At 58.7% G+C, this 14,334-nt stretch overlaps 1 protein-coding gene across 3 annotated transcripts; it reads left to right on the forward strand.

The window, feature by feature from the left end:
• Positions 1-1,265: 1,265 nt before the first annotated feature.
• On the forward strand, positions 1,266-13,641 carry CAMKV (CaM kinase like vesicle associated). 3 transcript variants are annotated; one of them, XM_037049687.1, is made up of 12 exons: positions 1,266-1,468; positions 8,741-8,849; positions 8,945-9,076; positions 9,256-9,330; positions 9,520-9,658; positions 9,807-9,927; positions 10,078-10,153; positions 10,246-10,382; positions 10,543-10,621; positions 10,834-10,921; positions 11,196-11,307; positions 11,401-13,641. In XM_037049687.1, exons 2-12 carry the CDS (start codon positions 8,755-8,757, stop codon positions 11,739-11,741), a joined length of 1,395 nt encoding a protein of 464 aa, XP_036905582.1. In that variant the 5' UTR covers positions 1,266-1,468; positions 8,741-8,754; the 3' UTR covers positions 11,742-13,641. The 3 variants fall into 3 exon arrangements, with proteins under 3 accessions (XP_036905582.1, XP_036905583.1, XP_036905581.1); XM_037049688.1 differs by having other exon boundaries at positions 11,410-13,641; XM_037049686.1 differs by having other exon boundaries at positions 11,196-13,641.
• Positions 13,642-14,334: the final 693 nt, after the last annotated feature.

The following is a 14,334-nucleotide window of genomic DNA, read 5'->3' on the forward strand; positions in this document are numbered from 1 at the left end:
CAGGAGATGCCTCTTCAGCAGTGGGGTTGGTGCCATGACTGAGACCACCCAGACGTGAATCAGTCTGGCCTGGAAGAGGGGCCCCAACGCCAGGGAGGGATGTGAAGGGCTCCTCAACAACCCCTCCGGAGGAAGATATTGAGGGGCCCTGTTTGAGCAGTCATTGCCCAGGCTAGTCTCAACCCCAGCCCCAACTTCCACACTTGAGGAGTCACTCCCGTCAGCAGCCACGAGGAGCCATGCAGGGGAGATTCAACATGGCCAAGGGCTGGGGAGGACCCGTCCCAGGATGGGGTCAGAAGGCTCACTGGGAGGGGTGGGCTGGGTGGAGCCCAGCTTCAGGGGTGGAGAAGCTTAAGTTTGTCCCTCAGATCCTGTGAGGGGACAGGGCCAAGCATTGGGTCCATGCACCTGCTTGATAAGGGGCAGAGAAATGGCCAAAGCCTTCCTTCAGAGCTTGTGCCTGGCGGCTCTCACCCTCCCCCAGTGAGGGGCTGGGTCTCCTCAGCCCCCAGCCAGAGAAGCACAGGCGTAGGGCTTCTTTGTCGGAGCTTCCATCTCCGGGTGCCCTCTGAGCAGGGTCTAGGTCTGTATTGCTGTACCCCAGCCCAGGGCACCCACCGATGGCGATTCTGCTCATGGAGTGTTTGTGGGCAGTAGAACTGGGAAGAAAGCAGGTTCCACACCATGCCATGTGCCTGGAACACCCTTGTGGTCACCCTTGTGCCTGGAACACCATGACTTTCATAGTTTGGAAATTCAGTGCGACAATAGGAAGGGCTGACTGGGCCAGACACCCTGGCCCAGACTTGAGGATGGCACAGGCTTTGGCCTTGCAGGAGTGGAGTTCAGGATGGGAAGGAGATTCTGCCTCCGGTGGTCTGGAGCCCTCGCTGGCCAGTTGTGCGCGCGCGCGCGCGCGCGTGCGCGCGCACACGCCCCCCGTTTGTTTACTACTCCTAGCTAGGGGATGCTAGCCTGTAGTGCCGCTTGCCTTAACGACTGCCCACTTGGTTCTTTCAAGCGGGTTCCATCCTTTGGGTCCTGTGCAGCTCCTGGACTCAGGCGTTCCACGCACCTCCTACTCTCCAGCCCTGCAATGGGCATAGGGAGGCCCCTCTGACCCCTGTTGCTCAGTCAGTTCGAGGGCCTAAGGGAGCCTAAGGGGTGGCAGACCGGTACCACCCGTGTCCCCTCGCCTTCGAGTGGGGTTCCGGCCGCAGGCTTCGCCAGGGGCGGGGCGGAGCCGGCTGAGGAAGCCCCGCCCCCAGCCCGCCCCCGGCCCGGGGTGCGAATCTGATGCGGGCGAGCGGCGGGAGATGCTGGAGGTTCGCGAGCCGAAGCGGCTGCAGCTGGCGCCGCGTCTGCCCCGCGTGCTCGGAGCAGATTCTGCCCGCCGCCCCTGGAGCCTTCAGTGCCCGCGCTGAACCCGCGATCGCATCCTCCCTGTGATCGACCGGCGCTGCAGGTGCGGAACGGGCCGGGCCGGGGGGGGGCGTCCCCCCGAACGCACGTTGTGGTCTTGGGGGATTGGGTCTCTGGTTTGAGGTTCGGGTCGCCAAGTGTGTGGGTTCCCGCGAGGCTTGGGGCTTCGGCGGGGGCAGAGCACGCGGGCTCTGCAGATCCGGGGGTCGGCGTGCGGGGTTGGGCTAAAGTTCCCTGTCACCTCTTGACGGCTGGGCGGAGGGGTCCCAGGGGAAGCCTCTGAGTCAGGTGCAGGCGAATCTCCTCTACCGCCTCCCGCCCCCCTGTGTACTCCCCGCCCCCCGTCTCGCTAAGCTCCTAATTGTGAAAACATTAACCCTCAGACATTCGTGGTGCCCCACTGGGGTAGGGCCCGGGAGCTGCGCCGTCCCTCCTGACTCCCAGAGCCTCCAGCCCTCCCAACTGCCCCCGGCTCCCTCCCTCCCGCGCAAAGCAGTCACTAATTTCCATGACAACAGTTTTTTTATGGACGACAACCTGGAGGGGGCTGGGCGGGGCTGCCGGGAGCGGCGAAGGGGCTCCAAGCCCCGGGGCACCAGCAGCCCCCTAGCCAGGATCTAGATCCCAAGCCGTAACTCCGGGCCTAGCCGGGGGTTCGAGGCTCCTCCAGCGCTGGGCGGTGGGGGTGGGGGACGCACATGTTTCTGCTGGGAGGTGCGGGGCTTGGTGCTCACACGTGTGCCTCCCGCATGTGTATTGCTGTGCCAGCGGGGGCGAGCCAGCAGCATTGGGGAAGGGGGTCAGGGTGGCATCGCGGCGGGAAGCAGGGCCCCCGGCGAAGGAAGGGTGGACAGTGGAAGATGGGGTATTTTCCTCTCCCAGCCTGGAGCACCTGCAGAGACCCTAGGCCCTCCCAGCCCCCACCCCCCACGGCTCTGCAAACTGCTTTTGTCCGCACCCCTTAGGCAGACGCTGCTCAGCCAGCTTCCCTCCTGGGGAGCAGGCCCTCCGGCCTCACCAAAAGCTGGGGCTGCAGCAGTCCAGTCCCGTACTGCCGCCCTCCTCCAAGGAGCAGGCTTTGAGAGCCCCCAGGACCGCCTGCGGAGGCCTGGCTGTCCCCTACCCCAGCTGATTCCTGTCAGCTTTGGCCATTTGCTGGACCCCAGTTTCCTCAACTGAGGTTACTGGGTCCCCACTTCTCTCAGTGTCCGCCTGGCCTCTGGGGTGGGGAGCCCCCCTCCCACTTTTTAAAAGAGCGTTTGGTGTGGACTCCAGGTGCCATAGGCTGTCTTTTCCATATCTGCTGCCAGGTCTCCTCTCCAGCCCGTGTGCTGGCCACCACTCACTAGTAGGCGATCAGTCCTTGCCCTGGAAGAAGGCTGCTGAGTCTGTGATCCCTATCTAGGGAAACCGAGGCAAGGAGAGGTGGGGCTATGCAGTTATCATCCTGTTTCTAGGTGGCTTAGAGTGCTCTTACTGGCGCACCTGACAAAGTGCACTGTAGGGAGGGGACAGTGGTGGCAGGGAATTAGGCTGAGATGCTAGAGGAGCCCTGGGGACCCAGGACCTCCTGGGGGCCCAAGAAGAGCAGAGCAGAAGAGGGAGGTGTGTGGCAGGGGAGTCCTGGCAGAGCTGGGCCAGCTGAGAGGAGGGGCTGTGAAGGGAAGCAGCCAGGCCTCCCAGCTTGTCTCCACCCTCCTCATACCTTCCACCTTCCATGTATGGGGCCTGCCTGCCCTGAGCCTGGCGACGATGGCCATGGAGGGGCTGAGGCATGCTTTGACTTAGGGAATGGCAACAGTTGGCCTCTTCCCCCAGGCTGAGGCTGTGCCTCCCACATCAAGTTAGATGCATGTCCAGGGGATGCAGGGGGTCAGCCTCAAAGGGCGGCTCCTGGCCCAGGTGTTCAGGGCATGTGGCCGTGAAGGCCTAGGGCTCTGCTGGCACCCACGGGCCCCTTCAGAGCCACCTGCCCACCTTTCTCTCCTGTATCCTTGTGGCTGCTTCCTTTTTATTCTTTTGCCTCTTTGCTCCCCTTCCATCACAGGTTGTGCCTTTGTCTGTCCGTGTCCTTGCCCCATTCTCTCTTTTTCAAAGTCTCTCAGTCCCCCCACCTCCCTATCCTTCATAGGAACCAGCGTCACAGAGCCCATGGGGAAGGAAGCTGGCAAAGGCCTCAGGGAATTCTTGCGGAAGGGGTTTGGCCACCGCCTCCCTCCTCCCATTCCCCTTGTTTTAAAACTTCCATCACCATAGCAACCCTTTGCTCTCTGAGCCCTCCCCTGCATTTCCCCTCCTTCACCCACAAGGAGGCAGGGTCCCCAGTAGATTTTTCCTTCAGGGGTTCAAAGATTGGGACCTCAGGCCCCCGGGAGGGTCAGTTGGCTCTTGGCCCTGGGCCCTGGATGCATGTTGAGGACTGAACTTTCTAGAAGCAGTGCAGGATTGTGTACCCACCCCAGAGAGTGCAGGTGCCCCTGTCTCCACACTCCCTCATTAGATGGGAGAGCCTAGGGACAACGGTGTAGCTAGAGCCTGAAGGACAGCTGGGCCGCTCCTGGCCCATTCCCTGAAGCAGCTGGATGGAGGGCTAGAAGCTTGGCCCTACCTCCTGCCGCCAGACCCTGAGGATGAGGTCTCTAGTTCCCTTGGTCCTTCCGGTGAGGCCTCAGCGGTGGGCCAGGCAGGGCTTGGGCCTAGGTAGGCATGTCCATTGCACCAGGAAACCCAGCCCCAGTCCCTGAGGGAGGAGAGCAGGGAAAGGAAGTGGGTGCTGCAGGCTGGTGTTCACAGCTGCCACTAAATCGGGAGGTGTTGTCCACAGTTGTCGGGAGGCAGCCGAAGCCTCCTGGCCCCTCCAAGCCTTCCTAGGTTTGCTGCAAGCTGTGGAACCCCACATGGCAGAGGACGGGGTGGCAGGAAACTCCTGTGCGTGCCTAGGAAAGGTGGGGTCAACCCCAGGTTGACCCTACTGGAAAGGAGGGGACAGGACTCTCCTGTGGGACTTCTGGGCCTCTGGAGCTGGCCTCTGTCCCTCTCAGGTTCCCCCTAGGCCAGACTGGCCTTAGGCGGCAGTAGGGCCCCTAGGGGACATTTTGTCACCAGGGCATCTGCTGTCAGAGGCTTCCTCGAGGTTGCCCAAGGCTTGAGGGCCTGAGCCCAGGGGTCAGAATGAGCAGGGCTTGGCCCTCAGGCTCCCTTAGAGCTGGCAGGAGGGCAGGGGCAGTGCCAGGCTCTGCATCCTCCTGGGTACACCGTTCAGTTCTTGGCAGAGAACGGGAGAAGCCAGGTGCCTTCTTGGGAAACGACTGCTGTGAGGCTCCTGCGCCCTCCCATGTCCCAGTGTGGACCCAGGCAGAGCCCAGGCTCTGTGTTGCTGAAGCTCCCCGCTGTTGTGTGTTGAGTCGGAGCTGCCTGTGCCATGGGGGCGCAAAATGCAAACCCCTTTCTGCCTAGCCTTTCAGTTCTTGAAGCCGTGTCTTGGCTGTTCCTCCCAGCTTTGGGGCCACCCCCCGCTGCTGCCTCCCCCACCTGCCACCCTGCCACCTTGCTGCAGACAGGTGTCAGGGGCTCTATGCACCAGCAGCCTCCCAGGCGGCAGCAGTGGGTGGCAGATGGTACAGTGGTGGGGGTGGAGGGGATCAAGGCGCTAACCCCGGCAGGGCCCCCTTTCTTCTCTCTTCGTCCTGGGGCCAGGGTGGGGGTGGGAGCAAGTGAGCAGAGTTAGGCTGGTGAGGAGACGCCGCAGTGGGCTGAGATCAGGGCAGCCTTGGTGGGGGGCAGGTGGATCCATCCCTGCGCTGCCCGTGAGGCTTTAGGACATGACTTCAGGCTGATGTGACTGTGAGCAGAGGGCCGGATTTCTGTGGTGGGGACAGACCTCAAGAGCAGCCCTGGATCCCTGTGGGCACAAGTACAAGTGCATGGCCAAAAGCTGGGCCAAGATCAGGGACAGGCATGTACAAAACCTCCCACGCGGTGCGTCAGTGCAGGGAGCTATGGAGTGGGGTGGGGGGAGGTGGAAATAGTGGAAGGTATTTCAGAAGGGCCGTCTTGAGTCTGGAGCATCAGGATTGTTTTAGACAATCTGTTGCACAAACCACCTTATGTCAGAAATCGCAGTGAGAGAAGAGATTCGGCCCCGATGCCGGCACCTAGCTCAGGTGGAGGCCGCTCCACGGGGAGGCAAGATGGGCAGTACCCACCCTTCCTGCCACTGAGTGGACACTGGAGCTGGCGAGTCACCTGTTGTTGGAGGTTTAGGTAGTTGCTGGGGTTTTTTTTCATGTTATAAATAACCCTGGCGTGACAAATAGGATACTGATGGGAGACTGGGGGGAAGGGCATTCCTGCCAGAGGGAATGATCTAGGCAAAGCCACAGAGCTGGGACACAGTCCCTCCTAGCATGCCTGCTGAATCCAGTCCAAGGTCTCGGATTCCAGCCAGGGAAGGGGACCGTGGAACACACCAGAGGGATTGACGCAGCCCATCCCCAGATTTAGGGCAGAGAGATGGGTGGCCACAGGGGTGGGTGGCTGCACCTCTGCCGTCGGCTGTAAGAGCAGGATCCTAGCCACATGCTCCTCCCCAGCAGACGCAGGAGCAGGGCTGTGACCACGGCTGCAAAGACACGCAGCTGCAGCCAGGGACGATCTTCAAAGCCTCACTCGTTCGGCTTTGCAGTGCCTCACAAGATGGCTTAAGCCCTGCCTTGAATCACACTGATGAAATACATTTGTGATCCCCAAGCCTCGAACAACCCAGAGGAGGGAACAATAGAATTCGTTCCCTGATGCTAAGGACAAATCTGAGGGAGAACCTCCAGGACCGTGACCCCTGGGAAGTGGGTGGCCTCTGCCTGGGAGGGAGGGAGCAAGCGAGCAACAGCCAGGGCTGGCCGTGGGGCTTGCGCAGGCCCTGGCCCTGGATCCCGGCTGGCAGAGTTCCTCTAACTCAAGCGCCTTCCTCTGGTGGTGGCTTCCTCCCTTCCCCACTACACCATGGCTGCGAGTGGCTCCAGGTAGGGGAGCATGGAGGTCCCTGCCCTAGCCCTGTGAGCAGCAAGTGCTAATCACTGTGGAGGGACAATAACTTGCAGCCAGCAGAGCCAGAGCCAGTTGAAAGCAGCCTTGGGGCTGAGCTTGCTGGAGCCCCAGGGTCCCTGCAACCAGGCATTATGGTGACAGACTCTGGGTCAGGTCTGCAAAGGTCCTGACACTGTCTCCAGCTCGCCTCCCGAAGTTCGCCTCTGAGCAAGGACTGTGAGTGCCTTTCCACTGGGTCAGAGAGTCAGTCCACCCAGCACTGCAGGTGGCGATTGGGCTGACCTGTGGGGCACCATGCCTCAGCTGCCAGAGTACCTGGAGCCTGCTGCAGTCAGCTCTGCAAGTGGTCACCCTTATGCCTGGAACATCCACCCCTAGCCAGCAGCCTCTCCTGGACCCGAGTGCCCAGGTCTCCTGTGGGCACCAGCAGTGAGGCACTAGGCCGGCTTGTGCTGACTTTCCCGACCTTTTCTGGGCCATTAGCCCTGCAGGCCTCCGGGCAAATGCTCCTGCTCTAAGGCCCAGCCCTGAGTGCTTCTTCCTCAGTCTCCTTGCTTCTCTACCGGGGTGGGGTTTCTGCTTCTGAGGACTGTCCCCCTCAAGCACAGTGCCTGAGTGCAGGGGTTCATAAATCAGTCCACATGATTATTATTATTATCAGTCCACTATTCTGAAACCCCAACAGAAAGTTAAACGAAAGATATAAACCTGTCCCTCCGACATCAACTCTTTGCCCCAAAGAGAACTCTTAATTTCTTAGGTGTCCTCCCAAAACAGGATTATATAAACTGGCAGGTAAATTTTAAAAAATTAGGCAAATAGCAGCACTCTTTTCCCACCATTCTGTCCCTTGCTTTTTCGCTTCAAGGCGTATCTCAGAGACTGTCCGCAGCAGCTTATTTCAATCTACTTTATTTTTTAATATGTGTATTGATTTTAGAGAGAGTGCAAGGGGTGGGGGGAGAGAGAGAGAAAGAGAGAGAGAAGAACATTGATGACAGAGAGAAATGTGGATCGGATGCCTCTCATAAGTGCCCTGACCAAGGATCAAATCCACAACCTTATGGTGCACGGGACGATGCTCCAACCAACTGAGCCACACCAGCCAAGGCTCAATCTACGTTATTCTTTTTAATAGCCACCAAGTATTCTTTAGTTTGGGTGACCATGTTTTTATTAACATTTTTTATTGTGAAACACAACAAAAATGTAGGAATGTGCCAACACTTGTATGTACATTTTTACAAATTATTGTAAAGCTGTAAAACCATCACGTCGGTTCTGAAATAGGCCCAACAGAGTCCCCCCAAGGGTCCTGCCTCAGTCGAAACCCCTGTCTTTCTCTTAGAAGGACTCGTGGTGTTTATTTCCTAGTTTTCTTTGCAGTTTTGCCAGTATGTTTATGTCCTCAGACAACACAGGTTAGTTCTGCCTGCCTGGAGCTTGGTATCGATTCTATAACTGACAACATATTGATTCTAGATTATATAATCACACCCCATGCGTATCCATTTGTGTCTTTTTCACTCAGCACCCTCAGCTTCACCCTGTGGGTGGGCGTCGCTATAGCTATGTCACTTCCCCTGTCGTGTGATGTTCCATTGTGTGACTGTGTCATGACCCACATGCAGTGTCACTAGGTTGATGGATATTTGGGTTGTTTCTAGTTTTTGGCAACAGTGAACGTTGCAACTGTGAGCATCCTTGTACGAGTGCCCCGATGTACAGATATACATATTTCTGTCGGGCGTATATATTTAGCAGTGCAGTTGCTGATTCATAGGGTATGTCTGACGTCCACGGTTTCAGCAAACCGCTTTCCCAAGGGGAGGGAGGCTGGCCCTCCCCTGGCAGTGCTCATGTTCTTCTCGTGATTTTTGCCAACACTTGGTATCTTCAGACTTTCGGAGATTGACGACTGAGGGGTGGGTGGTTACAGCCCCCTTGGTCTGTTAAATAGCTGAAATGTTAAATAGCTGACCAGTCACCCTTGTCAGTGCATATATTACAAAGTGATTTCCTGATAGGTCACTTGAGTACAGTTTTTATAAGCAGGAGCTATTGGAGTCCAGGGAGGCAAGCTGAGTGGCTGGGGGTGTGACCAGAAAAGCAGGGGTAGGACCTGAGCCTGACCACCCTTGGCCATTCCTGCCCTAGATTCTGCCCCTGGCTTGGCCTGAGCCAGGCTGGGGTCTCCCAGGGACGACCTGTATGTCGTGGGGAGCAGTGGGGAACGGTACAGCTGAGCCAGACCCCATCCTGCCCACAGCTCAGAGCCCGGCAATGCCGTTTGGGTGTGTGACTCTGGGTGACAAGAAGAACTATAACCAGCCATCGGAGGTGACTGACAGATATGATTTGGGACAGGTCATCAAAACGTGAGTGCTGGTCTGGTGGGCAAGGGTGGGTGGGCAAGGGGAGTGGCATGCGGCCCAAGCTGAGGCCATGGCCAAGTGGGTGCCTGTTGCTGCAGTGAAGAGTTCTGTGAGATCTTCCGGGCCAAGGACAAGACGACGGGCAAGCTGCACACCTGTAAGAAGTTCCAGAAGCGGGATGGCCGCAAGGTGCGGAAGGCAGCCAAGAACGAGATAGGCATCCTCAAGATGTAAGTGTGAGGCCTGGGGATGGGGCCGGGAGGCAGCAGGGCAGGGATGGGGGGGCAGAGACCTTGAGCAGTACGAGCCTCTGGCCAGTTCGTCTGCTGCGGCCCGAGGCAGCAGTGGTGGCGGCGGCACTCGCTTAGGGGTCCCCCCCGCCCTTATCGGCTCTTCCGTCTGCTGCCAGGGTGAAACATCCCAACATCTTGCAACTGGTGGATGTGTTTGTGACCCGCAAGGAGTACTTCATCTTCCTGGAGCTGTGAGTGTGGGCCTGGGGTCCCAGGATTCCTCCATCCTCTACAGCCAGGGAAAGCCCCCTGCTTGGACCCTTGGGGTCCCAGGCCCTGTGCCTTGCCCAGCCAGCTACCCGGTGGGGGCAGCCTGCCCGAGGGCTCCTGCCCCACCCCCGATCCTGCCCACGCCAGGCTCAGGGGCTGGTGTCCCTCAGGGCCACGGGGAGGGAGGTGTTTGACTGGATCCTGGACCAGGGCTACTACTCGGAGCGAGACACGAGCAACGTGGTGCGGCAGGTGCTGGAGGCTGTGGCCTACCTGCACTCACTCAAGATCGTGCACAGGAACCTCAAGGTGAGGCCAGGAGGCTGCTCAGAGGGTCGGTTGGCAGCTGGCCTGGGGCTGAGCTGGGCAGTACTTTGGGGACTTGGTCCACCCTCTGAGGTCCTCTCCTCATGGGATCTTTCTCTGCCCACCCACATGGCATTTCTGGCCGGAGCAGCTGGAGAACCTGGTTTATTACAACAGGCTGAAGAACTCAAAGATTGTCATCAGCGACTTCCACCTGGCTAAGCTAGAGAATGGCCTCATCAAGGAGCCCTGTGGGACCCCTGAGTACCTGGGCAAGCAGAGGAGGGGCAGGGGCAGGGTGGGAAACAGCCTTCACGGAGTGGCTCTGGGTGGGAGGGGAGGAAGACTCCAGGGAGGGGGTGTGAGTGGTACCCGGCCTGGCAGGCCTGATAATGACCAGCTGATTAGAACCGTATTTGCAGCCCCGGAGGTGGTAGGCCGGCAGCGGTATGGCCGCCCTGTGGACTGCTGGGCCATTGGAGTCATCATGTACATCCTGTGAGTGGACGGGCAGAGGCTCACAGCCAGGTGGCGTGGGGGCCTGTGCCTGTGGCCTTCCTGGGCGACCTTGCCCTTTGGCTCTCATGCAGGCTTTCAGGGAACCCACCTTTCTATGAGGAGGTGGAGGAAGATGACTATGAGAACCATGACAAGAACCTCTTCCGCAAGATCCTGGCTGGCGACTATGAATTTGACTCTCCGTACTGGGATGACATCTCACAGGCGGGTGAGGAGGTGCCCAGCATCTGGGGAGAGTGAAGGGCTGGTATGGGGGACCTGTTCTCAGCCTCCTCTGCCGGATTCTGCTCCTACCCCCCAGCCCATCCACCACCTCTAGACAGTGAGATGGGGTGCCATGCCTAGCCTCTCCCTGGCTTTGTCCCCAGCCAAAGACCTGGTCACAAGGCTGATGGAGGTGGAGCAAGACCAGCGGATCACTGCAGAAGAGGCCATCTCCCACGAGTGGTGAGCAGGGCCCAAGGAAGGTCAGCGGAGAGGCCAGGCCCCCGTCCTCCTCACACCAAGCAGGCCCCATCAAGAGGCCCTGGGGGGCGGTGTTGGGTGCAGCCAGAGCCACAGGGTCTGCCTGGCAATCCCTGGGTCTTACAAGGAAAGGGCTGGGCAGAGGCTCCATTAAGGCCATACTTCCGATCCAGACACATTTGCACCCTTTCCAGGATTTCTGGCAATGCTGCTTCTGATAAAAACATCAAGGATGGTGTCTGTGCCCAGATTGAAAAGAACTTTGCCAGGGCCAAGTGGAAGGTAAGGCTTGGACGGCTCTCTTTCCTGGTATGGTCCCAAATGCTCCTTCTGGCACCCACAGTCTCTTGCCTGCACACATACAGGCTTTTCTCCACCCACAGCATAGCTGTAGCCACCACCTGAAGTGAGTGTGCCGAGCAGCCGGGTACCTGGCCCTGGGGTGATCAGAGGCAGCCAGGGGCACCATGGGAAGGACCTGGGCTTGGCCTTTGACAGGGAATGGACTCGCCATCTGTAAGCCTAACTCTAACCTCTCTCACTGTCCTGCTTTCAGAAAGCTGTCCGAGTGACAACTCTCATGAAGCGGCTCCGGGCGCCGGAGCAGTCCGGCACCGCTGCGGCCCCGTCTGCCCCAGCCACAGACACTGCTGCTCCTGGGGCTGCAGGTGGGGCCGCAGCTGCAAATGCAGCTGCCCCAGCTGTTGGGGGCAGTGCCACCTCAGTCACAGCAGGTGATGCTGCAAAGAGTGATAATGTAGGCCCTGCAGACCGTAGTGCCACCCCAGCCACAGATGGGAGCGTCACCCCAGCCACCGATGGGAGTGTCACCCCAGCTACTGATGGGAGCGTCACCCCCGCCACTGATGGAAGTGTCACACCAGCCACTGACAGGAGTGCTACTCCAGCCATAGACGGGAGAGCCACACCAGCCGCAGAAGAGAGCACTGTGCCCACCAGCCAAAGCAGTGCCACCCCTGAGCCAGCTATGGCCCAGCTGGACAGCATAGCCCCAGGGGGCGCAACAGGCCAGGCTCTACCCTCTAGTAAAGGGGAAGAGGCTGCTGGCTCTGTCGGGTCTCAGAGAGAGGAGACCAGCTGAGTGGGCAGGCCGGTGTGGGGGGACGGGGAAGGGCAGGAGGGTGGGAGAGTGGATGAGGGGCTTTTCACTGTATATAGAGTCACTGGCATGATGCCCTTGCTCCCCCCCAGCCCCTGCCTCTCAGCATAGGGTGTGCCTGGAGGCCACAGGAGAGCAGTGTCCTCTCTCCTGTGTGTGTGTATGCGTGTGTGTGTGAGTGGAGAGCAAGCCAGAGGCAGGACCGGCCCCAGCCCCTGCATGGATTCCTCGTGGCTTTACTGTCTTTTGCTAGCTTCACCGGTTTTGTTCCTTGTGGGATGCTGCTCTAGGGATACTCAGGAGGTCCCTGCTCCCCTTCCTCTTTTGCCTCCCAATCCCCCCCAGGCAGGCCCTGCAGGTCCCATTCTCTCCCAGGCTCTAAACTTGGGTGGCCTTGCCCTGAGAGCTGGTCCTCCAGCGAGGCCCTGTCAGCGGTCTTAGGCTTCTACACATGGAGGTATGTGCCTGTGGTATGCGGGCTGCTGTAGGAGTGGGCACAGGCTGGAACAGAGAACGCAGAAATCTAGGGCAGTATGCTTTAAGACAAGACTGGTTGTATGGTTGGGGGCATGCTTGGTAGCTGTGGGGGTCCTCAGAAGGAAAAAAGAATGAGGAGGGTAGAAGCTTCCATCTTTGTCCCTGGGAAGCCCCTCCCAAGACCCTTGTGCTATTTCCTGCCCTCCTGGGTCCTGCATTGGGTTTCCCTGTGCCCTGAGTCCATGAGCCTATATGGAGAAGGAGGAGCAATTAAGATGTGGCAATGAGAACTTGGAGGACAGAGTGCAGGCTCAATACCTAGTGTACCAGCCTAGCTGGGTCCTTCCCATGAACCAAACAGGAAGGGCTGATCTCCCCTGGCTCTTCCCATATGGCCACCTTCCCGAGCAGTTTACAGTCCACCTATCCCAGGGGGCCTGCCACCTGGCAGTGTCCCAGTCTGATTTGGGGGTGTGCCCTTCATGGGCAGATTTTGTCTCTCCCACTTCAACAACAAAATGGAGAGAAGAACCCCCTTTATGTCTGACCCCTTCCCCTTCTATCAGCTCAGAGAGAGGCCCAGGTGCCCTTGAGCCAAGCTGAGTTCCTTTGCTGGAATGAGGAAGTGGGATAAGGCTCCCCAGTTTCCTGATGGAGGCTCCTGGCAGGTGCCCTGTGTCAGACCCCACCACAGCCTGGGCAGGCAGCCACACTGGTCCCGACCCTTGCTCGGCACTCTGGTGGCGGTCCGGCCCTTCTCCCTGCATGCCTGTGGGTCTGCTCTGGTGTATGAAGATCAGTGGGCTAACTGTGCCTGCTGAACCTGGCAAATAAATGTCACCCTGCCAAAGCCTCTGGCCACCCTCTTGCCTTTGCTTCCTCTGTATCATTGGGGAGGGGCCCCTGGAAGGCAGTGGGGTGGGGAGAGGCTAGAAGCAGGTTCACAGAGAGTGGTCTGGGCTTGGTGCCATGAGGCTTGCTTGGGCTGAGAATGCAGATCACTCTTGCCATGGTGCGTTCCTTGATGGTGGTGACGGGTGCCTTTGGACTGTAGTAATCCATGTGGATGATGGATCCCATGATGGATTTGTGCCAAGGAATAACCCTGGGCTGCTGTCCTGACAAGTCTTGTTTAACAAGGAGTCCTCATCTTAACCTAGACATAGAATTAGAACCCACCAAAACCCAGCCACCAGAGAGAGAGATCTTGCTGATAGATGAATTGGCCTTCCCTGGGTTGGGGAGAGGGTGCACCGTGGGCATTGCACAAAGGTCCTATGCGGCCCTCTGTATAGAATCCTTCTTCCTGGGAACAACACCTGTGCTTTCCACATAGGCCAGAAGGATTCACTCTGAGTCTACTTCAGGTGGACAAACCAGCTCTGTATTATGGGGCTCTGCATAAGGCTTCCGGGGAGGGCGTGGGGCGAGGGGCGGACCACTGCTTGTTTCAGCCCCTACCGTCCCAGGCGAACCCACTCTCTTTCTCAGGGAAGACACAAAGATAACTTCTGTGGTGTGGGAATAAGAAAAAAGAGCTTGTTAGTTACTGGTCTATGAAACATCTGGGCCTCAAAATTCCAATCCCGCTGCAGTTCAGAGGCATAACTGATCCTCCTGGGGGCTAAGAGCCCTGCCACCTTCGAACTTGGGGATAGGCCGTCGCGCCTTGCTGGGGTAAAGCCAGAGTGAACTTAGGATGTCCTGAAGGGTTAGGATCTGTGTCCATTTTCCCAACATGACTCAACAGCCGAGGGCAGGGAGGGTGGTATGTGGGAACTGTGGGCTTCTAGCATATGGCCCACCATTGTCCAAGCGCAGGGGACCCGTTCTCTATCGGGATCATCGTCCCTTTCCCCTACCGCTGCGGTCTTGACTCTCCCGAGGTTCAGAGAATGCTGCCCTGAGAGAGCAGGGCCGAGGAGCCGGTGCCGCACTGGTAAGCCTCGCATCAGCTTTGGTTTGCTCCTGGGCAGCAGCGTAGCAGCTCCCACTCCCGATCCTGCGCTGGGCCCTTTTTGAGCTATACAGGCGACTGGTTCTGGCCCGCGCTCCACCCCGTGATTCTAATTGGCCGCAAGGCCGATAGGCCCCGCCC

This window comes from Sturnira hondurensis, unplaced genomic scaffold (genome assembly GCF_014824575.4).
Source record: "Sturnira hondurensis isolate 20B ecotype Veracruz unplaced genomic scaffold, ASM1482457v3 Scaffold0006496, whole genome shotgun sequence".
In the NCBI taxonomy this organism is placed as follows: Eukaryota; Metazoa; Chordata; class Mammalia; order Chiroptera; family Phyllostomidae; genus Sturnira; species Sturnira hondurensis.